The 17,923-nt window shown below is 41.0% G+C and overlaps 1 protein-coding gene across 2 annotated transcripts in view; it reads right to left on the reverse strand.

The window, feature by feature from the left end:
- Positions 1-247: 247 nt before the first annotated feature.
- Positions 248-17,923, reverse strand: part of LOC120940020 — a 34,894-nt gene continuing 17,218 nt past the window's right edge. For both annotated transcript variants that reach the window (XM_040352544.1, XM_040352545.1), the window contains exons 3-5: positions 11,438-11,982; positions 6,194-6,260; positions 248-2,245 (exon numbers count right to left, since the gene is read on the reverse strand). In XM_040352544.1, coding sequence (XP_040208478.1) covers positions 726-2,245; positions 6,194-6,260; positions 11,438-11,982 — 2,132 coding nt within the window. In that variant the 3' untranslated portion in view covers positions 248-725. The remainder of the gene's footprint in view (positions 2,246-6,193; positions 6,261-11,437; positions 11,983-17,923) is intronic.

Below are 17,923 nucleotides of genomic sequence, written 5' to 3' on the forward strand. Positions count from 1 at the left end.
TAGATCAGGGGTCTCCAAACTTTTCAAACGAAGGGCCAGTTTATTGTCTTTCAGACTTTAGAAGGGCCAGAAAATGTCCTTGGCTTGGCATCAGTGAGAATAAATATGGCCTCAGGGTTGGTGGTCAGTAGGAGGAGGAGTAGTGCCCCTATTAGTAGGGGGAATGGTATCCCATCATTGGTATCAGTGGAAGAAATAGTGCCTCCTTGTTGGTGTCAGTGGAAGGAATAGTACCTCATATCAGTGAGAGGGATAGTGCCTGAGGGCCGGATAAAGGCTAGCAAGGGCCACATCTGGCCCTCGGGCCGCAGTTTGGAGACCCCTTTCCTAGATGAAAGAAACATTTATCCCTTGCAGTACTTGAGGTCCCAATTGCAAGGGTCACTTTCTTCCTTTTCTTCCCATTTTTTTTATTTTGACTCCAGCATACTTTAAATTCTGCAGCAGCTTTGTTGATGGTATAATTTTTGGTGACTAAAATCCTGTATATTAAATCATGGCAAAGCAAATATACCATGCTTCATTTGATAAAATATAGTCTTGGTAATGCTGCTACGCACTGCTAGAGTGAACCATAAAAGTGTATGATTCATGATTTCATTATTAAACATGATAATTCATACACCAGAAGACCGACATGGAAGATTCATTTTATCTCCTCAGTTACACGTTCAGCTTAAACCGTAGTCTGAGCAGTGTTCATATAGGTGACATTTTGAAAAAATCTATGATGACACCCATAAGATAGATAAGTTTGTCCCTTTCTCAGTTGAAATCTGGTTGATTCTTCCACGTATGCAATCAAGCGAAACTGATAAAAATGTGCCATTTTCTACATCAAAAGATGAGCGGAGAGATACACTAGTCCATTGAGTGCCTTCTGGCATTTGACCACCAATTTGTTGAGTGACTATGGATGGTTGTGCTTGGTCACTTATCTTGGTATTCAATGTCACCTTTATTACATTGCATGAGTGGATTAATTTTAAGTTGAAAGAAACACTTACTCCGCCATTTTCAGTGAACTTAAAATATTTATGGGCATGCTGGCCAGTGGAGATGAGTTGTATAATTTTGTCTTGTGGCAAATCCTGACTGAAGCTCAAGAGTTTGTTCTTGACCGCCCCTGTGGGTAATCCAGTTGCAGACACTGAAGCTGTGATAGCAGTGGAAATACCAGTGGGAATCCATATTAGGCTTAGCATGCTAATTCCAGAGTTTTCTCCAAAATATCGAACATTGCATTGTGCAGGAGAAAGGACTTCAAAACTTATTATATCTCCAGAATTGACCTTGGCTGCGCTGGATGCTGAGATAGATGTATCTCTATAATTAACACCAGACTTAAAGACCTGCATTAATTCTGCATTGGATCCATTTCTGTTGATGTAGGAAAGGAGAATAAAACCTTCCCGCACACAGGTGGGACCCATGGAGTAGAGAGCTTGCTGGAAAACAAATTTAACAACACCAGATTCAGTAAACTTAATGCTTCTTCCATCATGGGTCAAGCTGATCATGTACGGGTCAGATACAGATAAGATCCTAAATGTTGGCCTGTAGTTAGTTTGGTAGTGCATTGCTGTAGACATTTGAGCACTCATGGCCACTGCACCTGTATCATGAGACAACCAAAACAAACTAAGTGGCATGTTCAGATCATAAACATGCAGGTCTTTGCTTTGATTGCAGAACTGGTTGGGGCTTTTAAGAACCACAGATAAAGTTTGGCTTGGCTCAACTTCAGCAGCAGAACTTATACTTGTGCTCTGAAAATATTTACCATCTGGCTGCTCTATCCGTGAACCACTTAACTCGTAGCCTTCCTCACTGTTGTTGAGTTTTAATGAAAGCTGTAGAAAATTCCTGCAGTTATGTCTTACTGCGAAGTTAAGGTCAACCCATAGTAGCCCATGTTGTTTGAACACGATCTGGTTGTCATCTGGCGACAAAATATCACATTTGACTTTTTCCTTGATCTTCAAGCTGAGACCTGGGTATATTTGGGAGCTAGCCATTTTAGGTGAGGGCACTGACAAGCCAGCAGACCATGATTCGAACAGCTTGCTCTCGCTTGCCATTGTGCACACAGTATCGCTATCTGCTGTGCATGGAAAAGCAACAACACCTTCTTCACACTCCGAGCAGGCCTGGCACTCTTGCAGATCTTTATTGAAAAAGTATTGATCGCCACAAAGTCCCAAAGCAGCATCCTTTTCAGGAACCCCGAGGCATCTAAAGCCACCTAAAGAGAACAGAAATCATATATTAGACTCTAATTAGATCAAATTTACAGCCCTAGGCAGAATTCCACAAATCAATAACATCACACTCAAAGGTGTTTATGTCACTTCAGGCCACAATATCAACCGTAACTGTCCATACGATTTTTACCTGGAAAAAACAAGATCAATGGCTTCACGATGAATAAAATGAATGCTGCCTGACCAGACTCGAACTCTCATAACACAAATCTGTACATTTATTAAAGGGAGATAAGCTGTGACAGCGGCTATTGCTTCTTATCTCGGCTGTCAAGCGGCTTCAAGATGTGCTGAGGAGTGGATATAACTTTTCTGCTTCTCCTCACAGCTGAGTGATAAATTGCCACTGCACTCAATGGAAATGGGCAGTTTAATAAGGCATACAAAAGAATTGTACAAAAGTTTTAGGCAGATGTGAAAAAACACTGTAAAGTAAGCATGCTTTCAAAAATATATATTTTTTTGTTTATTTTTTATTAATTTACAAAATGTAAAGTGAACAAAAAGAAAAAAAACATCTAAATCAAATTAATATTTGGTGCGACTACCCTTTTGGCTTTAAACCCTCATCAATTCTTATGCCGCGTACACACGATCATTTTTCGGGTTGTAAAAAAATTACGTTTTTCAGGCTCTAGAAAAAACTACATTTTTTTCAACTTCATCATTAAAACGGCCTTGCCTACACACGATCGTTAAAAAAAATGCTCTAGCAAAGCGCGGTGACGTACAACACGTACGACGGCCCACACACGATCATTTTTTAGAACCCGAAAAACGACATTGTTTAAAACGTTGTGAAAAAATAGAGCATGTTCAAAAAAAAAATGTCCGTTTTTCAGATCCCGAAAAATGCTCTGAAGCCCACACACGATCATTTTAAATGACATTTTTAAAAAACATCGTTTTTTACAACCCGAAAAATTATCGTGTGTACGCGGCATTCCACTTGCATACTTTGTACACTTGCAAAAAGTCAGAGATTTTGTAGGATTAGAGTCAGGTGTATGAATAACCAATTATACAACACAGGGGCTAATGATCATCAATTTCATATGTAGGTTGAAACTGACGTATTAACTGAAACAGAAACAGCTATAGTATCTCAAAAAAGTGAGTACACCCCTTACATGTTTGTAAACATTTTATTATATCTTTTCATGTGACAACACTGAAGAAATGACACTTTGCTACAATGTAAAGTAGCAAAGTGTCTGGGTACGACTGAATTACTTCAGTAAAAGAGGTTCTGGTTGAAAAGAGAGAGAGAGAGAGAGAGAGAGAGAGAGAGAGAGAGAGAGAGAGAGAGAGAGAGAGAGAGAGAGAGAGAGATTCATTCTACAATGAATAGGTGAATTGGGGAATGAATTGTATGTAAACTTTTAGGTTAATCTTGTTTTTTGAAGAGTGTAAAGCAGCTATTCTCAACCTTTTTAACATAAAGAAACCCCATGATATAACCTTTTGGATCCAGGGAACCCCTGCTAATAAATATTATATTTACAGCTCACAGTACATTAGTGTGATGGTCAGTGGGAAAAATGCTCCTTACATTTATGATCATAAGTAATAATTCCCCCTTACAGATAGCTAAAAAGATCATTGGTGTCAGAGGTTACTCATCTGAGAAGCAGAAAAGTCGTAGTGCTCAAGGATTGATTGATTGATTGATTTTTGAGCTTAGTTAGGCGCCAAATGCCCACTGTGAAGTGAGCGTCTAAGGAACCCCTAGCAAACTCTGAAGAAACCTTGGGCATCCCCAGAAACCTGGTTGAGAAACCCTGTAAAAAGTAAATGGGAAGGTGGAGCAGCCAGCTCAGGAGGGAGCATTTGTGGCTGAAGATGGAGGTTCTGTAGGTGGGGGGGGCCTGGCACGTGGTGCACCCTACAGAGCAGCTGGGTATGTATCTTAGGGCCCACTGTGGAGCAGAATACTTCTGGGCAGGGCTGCTGTTAGAAATCATGGGGCCCTGTACAACCTACTGAACAGGGCCCCCCATATGGGAAATATCAAATCTCTAAAATGCCATGGTCACAATGGTATGCTTTGCAGCCATGGCTGGAATTATAGCCTTGCTACTGCCACTTCCTGACACCTGTTTTTTTTTTCCTTTTTTTAAATTGTGAATGGCATTTTTACATTGTAAGACAGCACTGCAACTATGAGCCAAGTGTTTGAACACAATGGGCGAGTTTGATAGGTGGTGCTGTCTGTCGAACTCTGCAGCCTGTGTTAAAAATGCAGCAGTTGTGAAGTAAAGCATTGCAGTCATGGCATGTATACAGCCCTGCCAGACTATATTAGGATTTGGGTGGGCAGCAAATTCAAGGCTCAGATGCCCATGTGAAAGAGCTTTTAGGGTGCATTCACATTTGACGTTTCCTGAATGTGTGACAAAGTGCACAGGTAACACGTGTTTTGCACTGCATTTTAGAAATACACTGCAAATGCACATAACACGTGTGGTGCCATTAATTTTATTTATTTTTTATGTGGCAGCTTGCAAAGCTGCATGCCCTAAAAGGTTCTAGAGCCCCTATGATGTGTTTGTCACACATACAGCAGCCAATTCATGTGCGAAAAATCCTGGCATATTCACCCCTCTCCAAATCCTGTAGTTTCTGTTTTTTCAGCAACTGTAGCTGCTGACTTTTAAAAAAAAACACATGCTTACCAGCCCTGTCTCCCACACACCCAAAGTCTTCAAGCTTCACAGGTCACTACCTGATCACTCAGACCCCCCCGTCACAGAAGATCTTGCTGTGCATGCACACCATCACCAATCACCCAGAAAGACTGCCCTGAGGGCTTCTATGATGGGTGATATTTATCCCAGGAGGCTGTACATGGGGCAGGTGGCCCAAGAGCTACATCATCCATGTATAGACAGGGAATGAGGAGGTGGGAGAAAATACCTACTAAAAATAAGGTACCCCCACAAACAAAAATGGCATAACATACAGACACATTTGCCAAATTCCAAGTCCAGAAATAATCCGTACTTTTCAAAGAGACGTTTCTTATTGGTAAACCAAGGGTAATGATTGCTGAGTAACATCTCTCAAGAAGAAGATCACTCAAGTTCACTCTGATATTTTGCTTGAAGAAACATACCCTTAGTTTTGTAGTTCTCTTTACGCACAAAATCCTACGCATGATAAGAATCAATTCGACGCATGCTCGGAATGATTGAACTTAATTTTTCTCGGCTTGTTGTATTGTTGTACGTCACCACGTTCTTGACAGTCTGAATTTCCAACAACATTTGTGTGACAGTGTGTATGCAACACAAGTTTGAGCCAACATTAAGTCTGAAAAAAATCCATGGTTTTCTTGTCGGAAATTTCGATCGTGTGTACGTGGCATAAGAAGCCAATTGTCAATTGGCTTCACCATTTACAACCTTCAAATACCTATACCAAGTACAACCATAACAAGTACCCCTACAAAGTAAATCTGCATGAGAGTATAGTTTACAATATATTTCATACTGTACATTTCAATGTTTTTTTTTAGACCCACTTGCAGGGAATGAAAAACTATCTTTCTAAGGTTCATAAAACCTTATGTATGTTGGGTATAAAACACAGACAGTAAAACAAGAAAAACTGATGGGTTTTAAACATTCTCTGCTCTATCCACATCTTAAAAAGGGTTGTGCCTTTAGATACATGTACAGTAACCCTTTGTAAGTGTATGGAAAAACACAACAATTTGGTCTTCTTGGTTAAACCACTTGTACAACAATGTTTGTTAATTCCAATTTGTAACATTATAACCCTCAGAAGTTTTTCTTTTTGGTAAGTCTTCGAGGGAGTAGGACATAGTGATACAAGAAAGTGGTTGTGAGAGGGAAAGGTGGATTGTTTTGCCTTTTGCTTTTTAAAACATTTTAATAAAATTAAGCTACTTATATTAAAAAGAGTACCTGGAGTATTTAGGCATTTTATCTTCTCTCCACATATACTTGGTGTATCCATACATTCATCTCTGTCCTAGAAAAGAGCACAGTAAATGTTAATGAATATTTAACTTTATTACATTGTGCAAACATTGCATGCTATGAAGTAAAGCTGGTCATACACAGAGTGTATTTCGAGTCATGGGTGGCCAGGCTTTCTCTCTCCTGCCTGACATCCTTTGATATGAAAACCGAAAACTGACTGCTAAACAGCAGCTGGATCCAATCAGATGCAGCTACTGATTGGGTATTTAGATGGCCACAGGTTCTGGTTGTCAGACTACAAGAGTCGGCAGGGAAGATGTTCGGTTTGGATAGGAAATCGATAGATTTCTCTTTATCAGCCTGCTAGTTTATGGTTTATGGCCAGCATAAATGTGTAATTTTAGCCCTTTGCCAACCACCTACTAGGTAACTACTAGGTAACCAGGACTATATAAGCTGTGCATTTGAAAAATACTATATTTTACCTGCCGTCCTTAACTAGAGGCTCCCATTATTCAATGCATTGCTGGCTTCAGATCACAGAGCACTGGCGGGTATCCAGTTGCAGTTGTAACCAGCCAGTGACCCCTGTGATTAGACATGGTGATCACACAGGAAAAAAAATGCCAAAATTATGTAAACGCAAATCTGGGCCTTCTTCTCATTTCCGTTCATCTAGTCAGAGGAACACAGAACACTGTTAAAACTTAAATTCATATCTCTGTTTTAAATAGACCTTGTTTCTAGACCATTTAGAAGTAATAAAGTAAGTAAACCTTTTCAAAGTTTCCTTACCCTTTTGACACCTCCTCCATAAGTGGATGTGGCTACTAGAGTTGCCACCTCATCCCTTTAGACCTGAACACATATTAATTATACAGGTTCTAAGGCTAATTTAATGTAGATAAGGCACTCATTGAGTTTAAATACCACCATATTCTGTCAGTTTCTTGACCTGCACCAAGGCTGAACTGCATGCATTGGGTCAAGAAGCCAGCAGATAAATATAAACAATGCCACAGTGGCAGCGGCCAAAGACCTTAGTGGTGAAAACTAGATACGTATAGAGATTTGGGGGGAGGCTAAGCTATATCTGCTTAGGGGGTGGGTGCAAAAGGTTAAGTAAACATTATGTAAAAGGTTTTTTCTACCCTTTAGTGTACGTTATATATGTTATTTACCTGTAAATGCCATCCATTGTGTAGACATTCAAAATACCTTAGACTCCTGCTGGGTGCCACCAATGTGGATGTGATGTCAGCAGCCCCAGCAGACACAGAGCTGTCACTCAAGTATTCCCCTTCACTCAAGCAAAATATAAAAGAATATGTATGGAGGAGAGGGGGAGCTAGGCCAGTACATACAGTAAATAGACCCTGCCAGAAGAGAAGAGGACTATGCTGTGCAAGGAGGGAGGGGGCTTTTCTAGGTAAATGAGCAGTCAAATTTGTTAGAAAGTTCTGAGGAACTTGCAGGTTACAGGTAAGCATTTAAAGTACTTGCAATGACACAGAGTTAATAAAAAAACTCTCAGGCCGCGTACACACGATCGGTCAAAACCGATGAAAACGGACAGAAGGACCGTTTCATCGGTCCAAACCGATCGTGTGTGGGCCCTATCGGTCAGTTATCCTTCGGTCAAAAAAAAAGAGAACTTGCTTTAAAATTGAACCGATGGACGCCTAACTGATGGGTCAAAACCGATCGTTAGTATGCAAAAGCATCAGTCAAAAGGTCGTGCATGCTCAGAATCAAGCTGACGCATGCTTGGAAGCATTGAACTTCGTTTTTTTCAGCACGTCGTGTGTTTTACGTCACCGCGTTCTGACACGATCGTTTTTTTAACCGCTGGTGTGTAGGCACATCAGACCATCAGTCAGCTTCATCGGTTAACCGATGAAACGGTCATTCAGCCCGTTTTCATTGGTTATGACCGATCGTGTGTACGCGGCCTCAGTAAAATAATGTACTACAACCTCAAATAAATACTAAGTGCAATATTAATATACAGATAGCTTTGTAATATTAATATTGCACTTATTTATTTAAGATTGTAGCGCTGTATTTTACTTGGCATTTTTTATTTACTCTTTGTTATTGCACATATTTAGGGGTTTAATAATAGTTTACAATAGTTGCTGACTTATCGTCTTTTATTTATAACACACTAAAACGCAGAGCATGGTTAATATTATTACTTAAAATACTTGTAAGTTGGTGTCAAGTAGACACGTGCATTCGTTTTCATCCAAATACATTTTCGTCCGAATTTCGGGTATTTTCGTTATAGTTTTAACAAACAAAAACGAACGCACAGAATCCGAAATCTAAAAAGATCAGACAAAAAATGCTTTCTTTTCTTTTTCGTTGCTACAACAGTTCAATATAGATAGGATATTCGACATGACGCTGACAATAGCGATCTGTGTCTATCAAACCTGTAGTCGAAATGTGCCTAACCTTAACTCTATTAGTCCAAGATTATTCTACATAGAGAGGAAAGATTCAACATAGAGAGAAAAGATTCAACATTATAGAGACAGTTTTGGGGTGGACCATTCGACATGAACGACGAAGATTCGACGAAGCAGCGAAAAACATACAAACATCGAATCTGTCATTGAAGACTTATGGTGTCTGTCGAAAGTTCTAAGAAGATTCGACAAGGAGCTAAACTGTACGATGCCGCAATCGTACATTTCCGGTCAAATGCTCGGCCCATAGGCTATAGAAGAATTTGAATGTTGGTTGACTAGTAATAATAATTTATAAATATAATTATATTATTACTAGTGTCATACAACATCAGAATTCTTCTATGCAATCATACATTTCCAGTCGAATGTTCCGCCTACAGGCTGTAGGCGAAACATTCGACTGGAAATGTATGATTGCGGCGTCGTACAGTTTAGCTGATCCATCAAATCTTCTTAGAACATTCGACAGACACAATGAGCCTTCAATGACAGATTCGACCTCAATTAATTCTGATTTTCGGACGAATACATTTTTGAACAAAACAAAATAAATAAAAACGAATTTCGGGAGTAACTAAATAAATGTATTTTTCGGATGAAAGCGAAATTCCGAAACAAAGATCTCTTAAAAGCTGAACTCCAGAAATTAACAACGCAAAAAGAGTTAGCTGTTCATTAAGTCTAGGAGTAATGGTGACCATTATCACTGGGACAAGTGAGGCAATATAAAAGATTTTTAGTTGTCACAAAGTCAAGAATTGTGGGGGGTATTCCAATGGGGCCATCAAAGTCCTGGCCATAATAAATAAAGAAAGAATATATTAACTAAATCACTATATATTCTTTTTAGGAAAGCAGTCTACAACTTGGTAAATTAGAAGAACATGATTCGCTGACTGTCTCTGGGCCATGGAAAAATAATGTAACAAGTTTCTGCTTTCCTTTGTCAAACGAGGGGCTATTCATGCCCACCACTGGTCTTAATTGGCATGGAACTGTAGGTTCCTAAAAGGCACTTACTGGGCATTTTGGTACTAAATTCAAGTAGTAAATAGACACAAGTCTGTTTTTTTCCCAAGAAACTGCATATTTGAGTGTTTCTTTTCACGTACTGTAGAATCTAAACTACTCAACAACTGAAGCCAATCTAATCAAATCAACCAAGCAATTCATTGTAGCACTCGATAAAATAATGGCTGGCTACAGTTTTACATGCAGCACAATGCCAAGCTAAAGGTAAAGGGTTATGATCTACAGTTTTATTAGAAATTACTAAGAATAAAGAAGTTTTCAAGATGCAATCACCAACACCAACAAACACGCTGCAAGAAGAGTACACAATGCATCAAACTCTAGTAAGAGGGTTCACCCTTTATCCTTGGACACGGAACTCAAAGTGAAAAAAAATAAAAAAAATAAATTGGGCGCCAAAAGTAAAAATAAAATAAGCAACTTTTGCTAGAATAATCACTTTCAATCCATAGCTTGCAGTAACTCCTTTCTGCCATTAGTTGTCTCCAGTTGTTCAGGTTGAACAACAGCCAAGCCAAAAGATCAGGCTGTCACACTGGCTGGACCCACTCATTGAGAAGAAGTCATTGGCCTGGATTAGGAGTATTACTGCACTGCCACTAAGCAGTACTGATACATCATTAGTTATGCACACTAAATTACAACAGTAACGACTGCCCACCGCTTCCCCTATAGAAAAGAAAGGACCTGTTATGTCATTAGACCGACAAGAAGAATAGATTAAAGCAAAATTCTACTCTTTCTATAAGGCAACCCGCCTTATAGAAAGAGTAGAATTTTGCTTTAATCTTTTTATTGGTACACCAGTAGACTTGTAGCTAGATTCACATAGAGTTAGGTCGGCGTATCAGTAGATACGCCGACCTAACTCGGAATCTGCGCCGACCTAAGTTCAAGTGTATTCTCAAACAGAGATACACATAAATCTATCTAAGATACGACGGCTTGCGCCATCCTATCTTAGGGTGCAATATTTAGGCTGGCCGCTAGGTGGCGCTTTCATTGCGGTCGACGTAGAATATGTAAATCACTAGATACGCCTATTCACGAACGTACGCCCGGCCGACGCAGTACAGATACGCCGTTTCCGTAAGAGATAGGCAGCCTAAAGATAAAGATGCCCCCTAGGTGGCGTAGCCAATGTTAAAGTATGGTCGCCGTTCCCGCTTCGAAATTCGAAAATTTTACGTCGTTTTCGTAAGTCGTCCGTGAATAGGGATTTACATCATTTAGGTCCACGTCTAAATCAATAGGACCGTGCCGCAATGCACACTGGGAAATGTAGGCGGACGGCGCATGCGCCGTTCCAAAAAAACGGCAATCACGAAATTATCATAAAAAAGGCCCCCTCAGCCTATTTTGAATTAGGCGCGCTTGCGCCCGCCGCATTTACGATACGCCGCCGTAAGTTAGGAGGCAAGTACTTTGAGAATACAGTACTTGCCTCTCTGACTTAAGGCGGCGTAGCGTAAATACGATACGCTACGCCGCCTTAAAGTTGCGCGGGGCTACCTGAATCTAGCTATTGTTGGAATTTAATAAAGGCCCCCAAAGTTATTCTTTTGGGGGGGGGGGTCTAAACCTCATATATAATCTTATATGTAATACCTAATGTTATCATTGGCAACAGACTACATCCAGGATAACATAAGTAAAACACATTTTGTTTGGTGAGCATCCTAAATTGTACATCAATACAACAGAGCTTTTTATTCACCTGACAAATTCGGTCAACATTTTCCGTGCAGTCAGACATTTGGAAAAATCCAGCAGGACACAGAGTACATTTTTCACATTGCGGAGGTGACTTTTGGAAACTGCAAAACTCATCACCTTCACAGGGGCCACAGTCAGGTAGAGGTGCACCAGCACCGACATCGATAATATTGGCATCCACATCCATTTTATGCACAGAATAGGTTTTCTGGAGGTGGCTACGGACCTGGTTCTGCAAACCTTGGAGATGAGCTTCGAAGTACTGCTGAATGTCCTCCTGCAAGCTTTGGAAGGACATCTGCTTCACTGTGTCAAACAGAATGCTGTACTGGACTTTGATCATGTCCATTTGCTCATACATCCTCCTTTGTTGATCAAGGATTTCCCGCTGCTGGTTCACTAGTAAGCTCTGCTGTTCTGACAGCTTCTGTTGCAATTCAGTTATTGTCTTTTGCTGGCTCTTTAGGGCCTCCACAAACTTCTCTTGTCCTTTGGCTAGCTGAAGTTGGAGAATCAAAGCATCTTCTGATGGGACCTCATTCTCTCCTGTAAGATGCACAAATTGTAGTTATTTGCATGGCTCCCCTCATGTGGGCCTAAAGCTTAACTCCAGGCAGATATTAAAAAATGTGACTTTAATATTTTTACCTCAACCAGCCTATGGGGTTGATTTACTAAAGGCTAGTAGACCGTGCACTTTGCAAATGCAGTTGCTCCAGATCTTAGTAAATGATGTAAAGCTTCCCTTAGCAAAGAGTACTCAATCACATGCTAGGAAAATAAAAAAAACAACAGGTTTGTTTGCACATGATTGCATAATGGAAGTTAGGAGAGCTTCTGCTCATTTACTAAGCTCGGGAGCAACTGCTCTAGCAAAGTGCACAGTCCATTTGCCTTTAGTAAATCAACCTCTATGTGTCAAATTTTTACTTGGTATCAGACTCTTGTAACCCCCTGTACAGCAACACTCAGAATAAACACCTGTCAAAATCAGGCACCCGCCCCCCCCCAATTTTTTTTTACAATGTTTCAGTGGGGGTGGGGGTTTGTGCAAACAAGCGAATGCTTCCCCTTTTGGGTGGAACTCTGCTTTAAGAGCAAATAATTTATGCACGTGCTGACAAGGAAAATGCTGGCAGGAGGAAAGGGGACAGTGAACAGAGGGATGACTCATTTTTGGGCTGCGTCTCCTTCAATATCCAATCACAGACCAGGAGCAGGTCATTTAAAGTGGATGTAAACCCAAACATTTTTTTTTTTTCAGCTGGCACAATGTATAGTATAAGATTTCAGATCATCTGTGCCCAGTCTTGCCACAAAGAGTTATTCCAGCTCTCAGCGATCCTCTTATCTTTTTTTCAGTGAGATAAAACAGACAAACAGAGAAAACCTTGTCTGTTCTTCCCACCTGCTGTGAGTGACAGGTGATTTACATACCTCATGCACAAGCCTGAAAAGTCATGTGGTTACTTTTCTGGGTTTTGACTGGATGTTAGTGATCATAGCAGAATTTAGTGTAAGAAATACAAAGGAGAAAATGCATGCATAAAAGGGGAGTGTAGAGGAGGGCGGGGAGGTTACTGACATCACAACTCCAACCACCGAGCTCCAGACAACAGACCCACCCACAGAATATGCAGCTTTTCGGGTCTGATAACTGACAGAGGGGAGACATTTGATAGGTAAGGATACATGCAGGAGGCATCTATATCCTTATAGATAACCACTATGGCAGTAGTTTAGAAAGGATATGAGTGTGTTTACATCCACTTTAATTCTTAGTTGCAATAGAGAATAGTCAAGTCAGGTGTCCACAATTGTTTTGCCACATATGTGTATGTTTTTTTGTATATTGATAATCTGTTGTCATTTTGTCTGGTATATACAAGCAGTAGCAGGTATAATGACTGCATATACAAAGCCTGATACATTTACCATCTCTAACTCCACCCACCAACACTTGGGAAACACAAGAATTGTATACGTGTACTACTAGTATGGGATAATGACATGACATGCAGAGATCATAACATAAATATCATTTAAAAGGGGAAGGATTCAGCCAATCATGTTAGCTTCTATTTTAGCCGTCTACAGGCATTATTGGGAGATTTATTTCAATTGACAGTTCATGTTTTAAGGGGCCTAAAAAGCTAATTTACACTGTGACGGGAACACAACTCAGTCTTTTGCTCCCTAGAATGTAATCCTCGCATTAAGTGACCATCTAATTGAAAGTTATATAGATGGAAAACATCTGTGTGCACACATGAGCCTTGAGGCTAATATGAACATATGTTTTGAAGACACAGAACAGACGTGGCGGCAATTATATCAGTGGCGGATCAGACTCAGCTGCTTCGGAATGTTGCCATAATACCCCAAACTGCAAATGCCCCCAGACTAATTCGCTACCAGCAAAAATAACACTGCGTCGTTAGTAAGAGTTCAGATTCTACAGAATTAGTAGTAACATAAGCCATTTTTTTTACATTCGTTCAATTCTAAACAAAGCCACCCGCAGTCACTAATGATCATAAAAGACATGGCAGTTAAACCGTCCAAAAGATTGTGGTAAAAACATACAGGTTCCCACTAGGTGAGCCAGTATGGTTGTTCCCTAAAGAGCTCCCAGCACCCCACATTAATCTTTGGTGTTCTTTCTCTCATGAGAAAATAGAAACAATAAGCCATGAAAATTCAAATCTGTCTGATCCCTGCACTGCAGGTCCTCAGGTATAGCTTACTCTCCAGCAAGGAGAACAATGATCAGCACATTGGTGACAAATCTCATTCCAACTCTTTCGAGACTGGCAGTCACAGGTAGGGATGAGCTTCGTATTTGAATCGAACTCATGTTCGACTCGAACATCGTATGTTCGATCGTTCGTCGAATTACGAAAGTTTTGGGCCGTTCGCGCCAAATTCGAGTGGCGTGTCACGGCCCATAATTCACTGCCGCATCGCAGTGTATTGCTGGCTGATGATTGGCCAAGCATGCACTATGACCCGCATGCCTGGCCAATCACAGCTTGCAAAAAACAGAGAGCCATAATTGGCCAAAGCCAGGGTGGCTTTGGCCAATTATGGTTCAGGGGGTTTAGTACACGCCCCACACTATAAAAGGCCACCTGCAGGTCTAGTTAAGAGAGAGAAGACAAAGAGAGAGAGAGAGAGTGTCATTTTTTGTAGGTAGGCAGGCTAGTCAGTTAAAGTTACAGTGTGTAGAGCATATATATGCATCCCAGGTGTTGTTTATATATTTATACACTGTATAGTTTAGCTAGATCCGCTCTTCCCAATTTACTGACAGGCAGGCAGGTGATTGGGCTAGCTGCAGTATTCTCACGTGGTGTACTGCCTTTGTCCTCTGCAGTGTGCACCTAAAGCTACGTGGTGTGTGTACTGCCCATGTCCTCTGCAGTGTGCACCTAAAGCTACGTGGTGTGTACTGCCCGTGTCCTCTGCAGTGTGCACCTAAAGCTACGTGGTGTGGGTGTACTGCCATTGTTCTCTGCAGTGTGCACCTAAAGCTACGTGGTGTGTGTACTGCCATTGTCCTCTGCAGTGTGCACCTAAAGCTACGTGGTGTGTGTACTGCCCGTGTCCTCTGCAGTGTGCACCTAAAGCTACGTGGTGTGTGTAGTGTCTGTGCTATTTTTCTCAATGATTTTCATCCATATTGCAGGGACCAGACATAAAATTAAAGCCGCAAGCAGTTTTAAATTACTTTTTTCTTGTAGTAATCTCATTTTGTGCAGGGACAGTTCTAAACACTTGCCACTTCACAGGCATACTATAGACACCCAGCAGGTACGATATTTAAAATAATTTTTCATTATTTTTTTTCACCTTAAGCATCATTAAAATCACTGCTCCATAAGATACAACAGTTTTTAAAACTTTTTTTCCATTGATACATGTTCCCTGGGGCAAGACCCGGGTTCTAAAACATGTTTTACGACAATAACTTGCATATTAGGCTTTAAAATGAGCACTTTTGAATTCGAACGTTCGAGTCCCATAGACGTCAATGGGGTTCTAAATGTTCACTGCACTCGGTACATAGTGCACCTCTGAACCCTGTGCTAGGTACGTAGCACACCTCTGAACCCTGCGCTCAGTACATAGCACTGCTCTGAACTCTGCACTCGGTACATAGCACACCTCTGAACCCTCCACTCGGTAAGTAGCAAACCTCTGAATCCAGAAATCGGTACGTAGCACACCTCTGAACCCTGCACTCCATACGTAGCACATCTCTGAACCCTGCACTCGGTCCACAGCACACCCCTGAGCCCTGCACTTGGTAGGTAGTACATCCCTGAACTCTGCACTATGTACGTAACACAACCCTGAACTCTGCACTTTGTATGTAGCCCACCCCTGAACTCTGCACCGGTCCAGTCTGGTCACATGATCTAGCAAGTACAGGTCAAGCATATTAGGACCGCATCAATGGTGCAATAATCCTCCAGCTTAGGTCATCAGTTTGTATCCTTTTTAAATGTAAACAGTAACCTCGTCTGGCCCCATCTCCAAAAGGTACATCATATATAGGTATACAGTGTATGCTCCTTTGTTGTTAAAAAACTTGCCAATCGCTTTTACAACTACTCACATTTTATAAGATGAAAAACAGCATAAATAATTGCTTGTATAGGTTCTCACATAAGTTCAGAGGACACACAAACCAGTCTGAGAGTGATGTCACCTGGCTCCGCCTCCACACGTTACACCACTACTGTCTTCGTCAGGAAGTATACTTGTTAAAGAGTCCACTCACAAGGTGGGTGAGCACTTAGGCTGGGGGAGGATCACTTGTTTGGTGGTGGAGCACCTAATTTATGAGGACAAAGAGCCTCTAACACATGCACATTATCTTCTGAGCCTTGGACTTGCTTTTGGGAACTATTTATTGCTGGACTTATTTTGCAATATTGCTGTAGTTAAACACATTGCACTTGAGATTGCACATTTATTTCATGTTTTTTATTTTTTGCTGATATTAAGGTGTATTTATTATGTATCTATTTTGTATAGTTTTGGTTACAATATTATAAGAAGGTTTTTATGAAATTTCTCTAGCAGCGCAAGCACATTATATTTTTCTTTCAGTATTGCGCACGCACAAACACATATACACACACGCATACAGACGCACACACCTATCAAGTGTCATAGCAGTCAGTTTAAAAGTCACTCAGTACATCACATGGAAAATACTCTAGGGAAAGCAACATGATATTCTGAAAAATAATTCTGCCTTTCAGCAGATTTTACTTCCAGTCGCCTGGTGCCCCGGACACATAACTCAAGATAATGCTGTACAGAGGATGCAGAGAGGGAAACAAGAATGCAATTTCATTAAGAAGTAACTGCAAGAGAGGAGAATCAGGCAAAATAAACACCGAAATCCTTCACTAAAAAGTCTTATCTCCTGAAGTGAAATCAAAGGCTGCAGAAAACTAACGATATTTCATGAATTTATTTTAGATACTGCTACAAGTGTTCTCTATTTCTTTTTTTTCTTTTTTTATCTGAGAGGGCAATAAGAGAAGCAATGATAATCTGCACACTGCAATAACGCCTAGCAACCAATCATATTTAAGTTTACTGCAGATAAATCTATGCAAAGTTACTTTAACCACTTAAGACCCGGACCTTTAGGCCCCGTACACACGACCGGATCTATCCGCTGGGATTGATCCGCGGATCAGTTCCAGCAGACAGATCCGGTCGTGTGTAGGCCCGAGCGGACATTTTCCAGCGGATAAAAATCCAGCTGACGGATTTCCAGCGGATAAAAATTTCTTAGCATGCTAGGAAATCTATCTGCTGGAATCCTGTCCTTCGGACTTATCCGGTCGTCTGTACAGACTCACCGGATAAGTCCGCCCGATCCCCCATCCCTCGCATGCGTCGAAAAAATAGGGGATAGTTTTATTGCATTTTTATAAAAAAAAAATTATTTCATCATAATGGCGGCAATCAGCGATTTTTTTCGTGATTGCGACATTATGGCGGACATTTCGGACAATTTTGACACATTTTTGGGACCATTGTCATTTTTTACAGCAAAAAATGCATTAAAAATGCATTGTTTACTGTGAAAATGACAATTGCAGTTTGGGAGTTAACCACAAGGGGGCGCTGAAGGGGTTAAGTGTGACCTCATTTGTGTTTCTAACTGTAGGGGGGTGTGGCTGTAGGTGTGACGTCATTGATTGTGTTTCCCTATAAAAGGGAACACACGATCAATGACGGCGCCACAGTGAAGAACGGGGAAGCTGTGTTTACACACACCTCTCCCTGTTCTTCAGCTCCGGGGACCGATTGCGGGACTCCAGCGGCGATCGGGTCCCGCGGTCACGGAGCTTCGGACCGGGTGCCATGGCTGGGCACTTAAAGAGGACGTACCTGTACGTGCTTGTGCCCAGCCGCGCCATTCTGCTGACGTATATGTGCAGGAGGCGGTCCTTATGTG

The sequence above is a fragment of the Rana temporaria genome, chromosome 5 (genome assembly GCF_905171775.1).
Source record: "Rana temporaria chromosome 5, aRanTem1.1, whole genome shotgun sequence".
Lineage (NCBI taxonomy): Eukaryota > Metazoa > Chordata > Amphibia > Anura > Ranidae > Rana > Rana temporaria.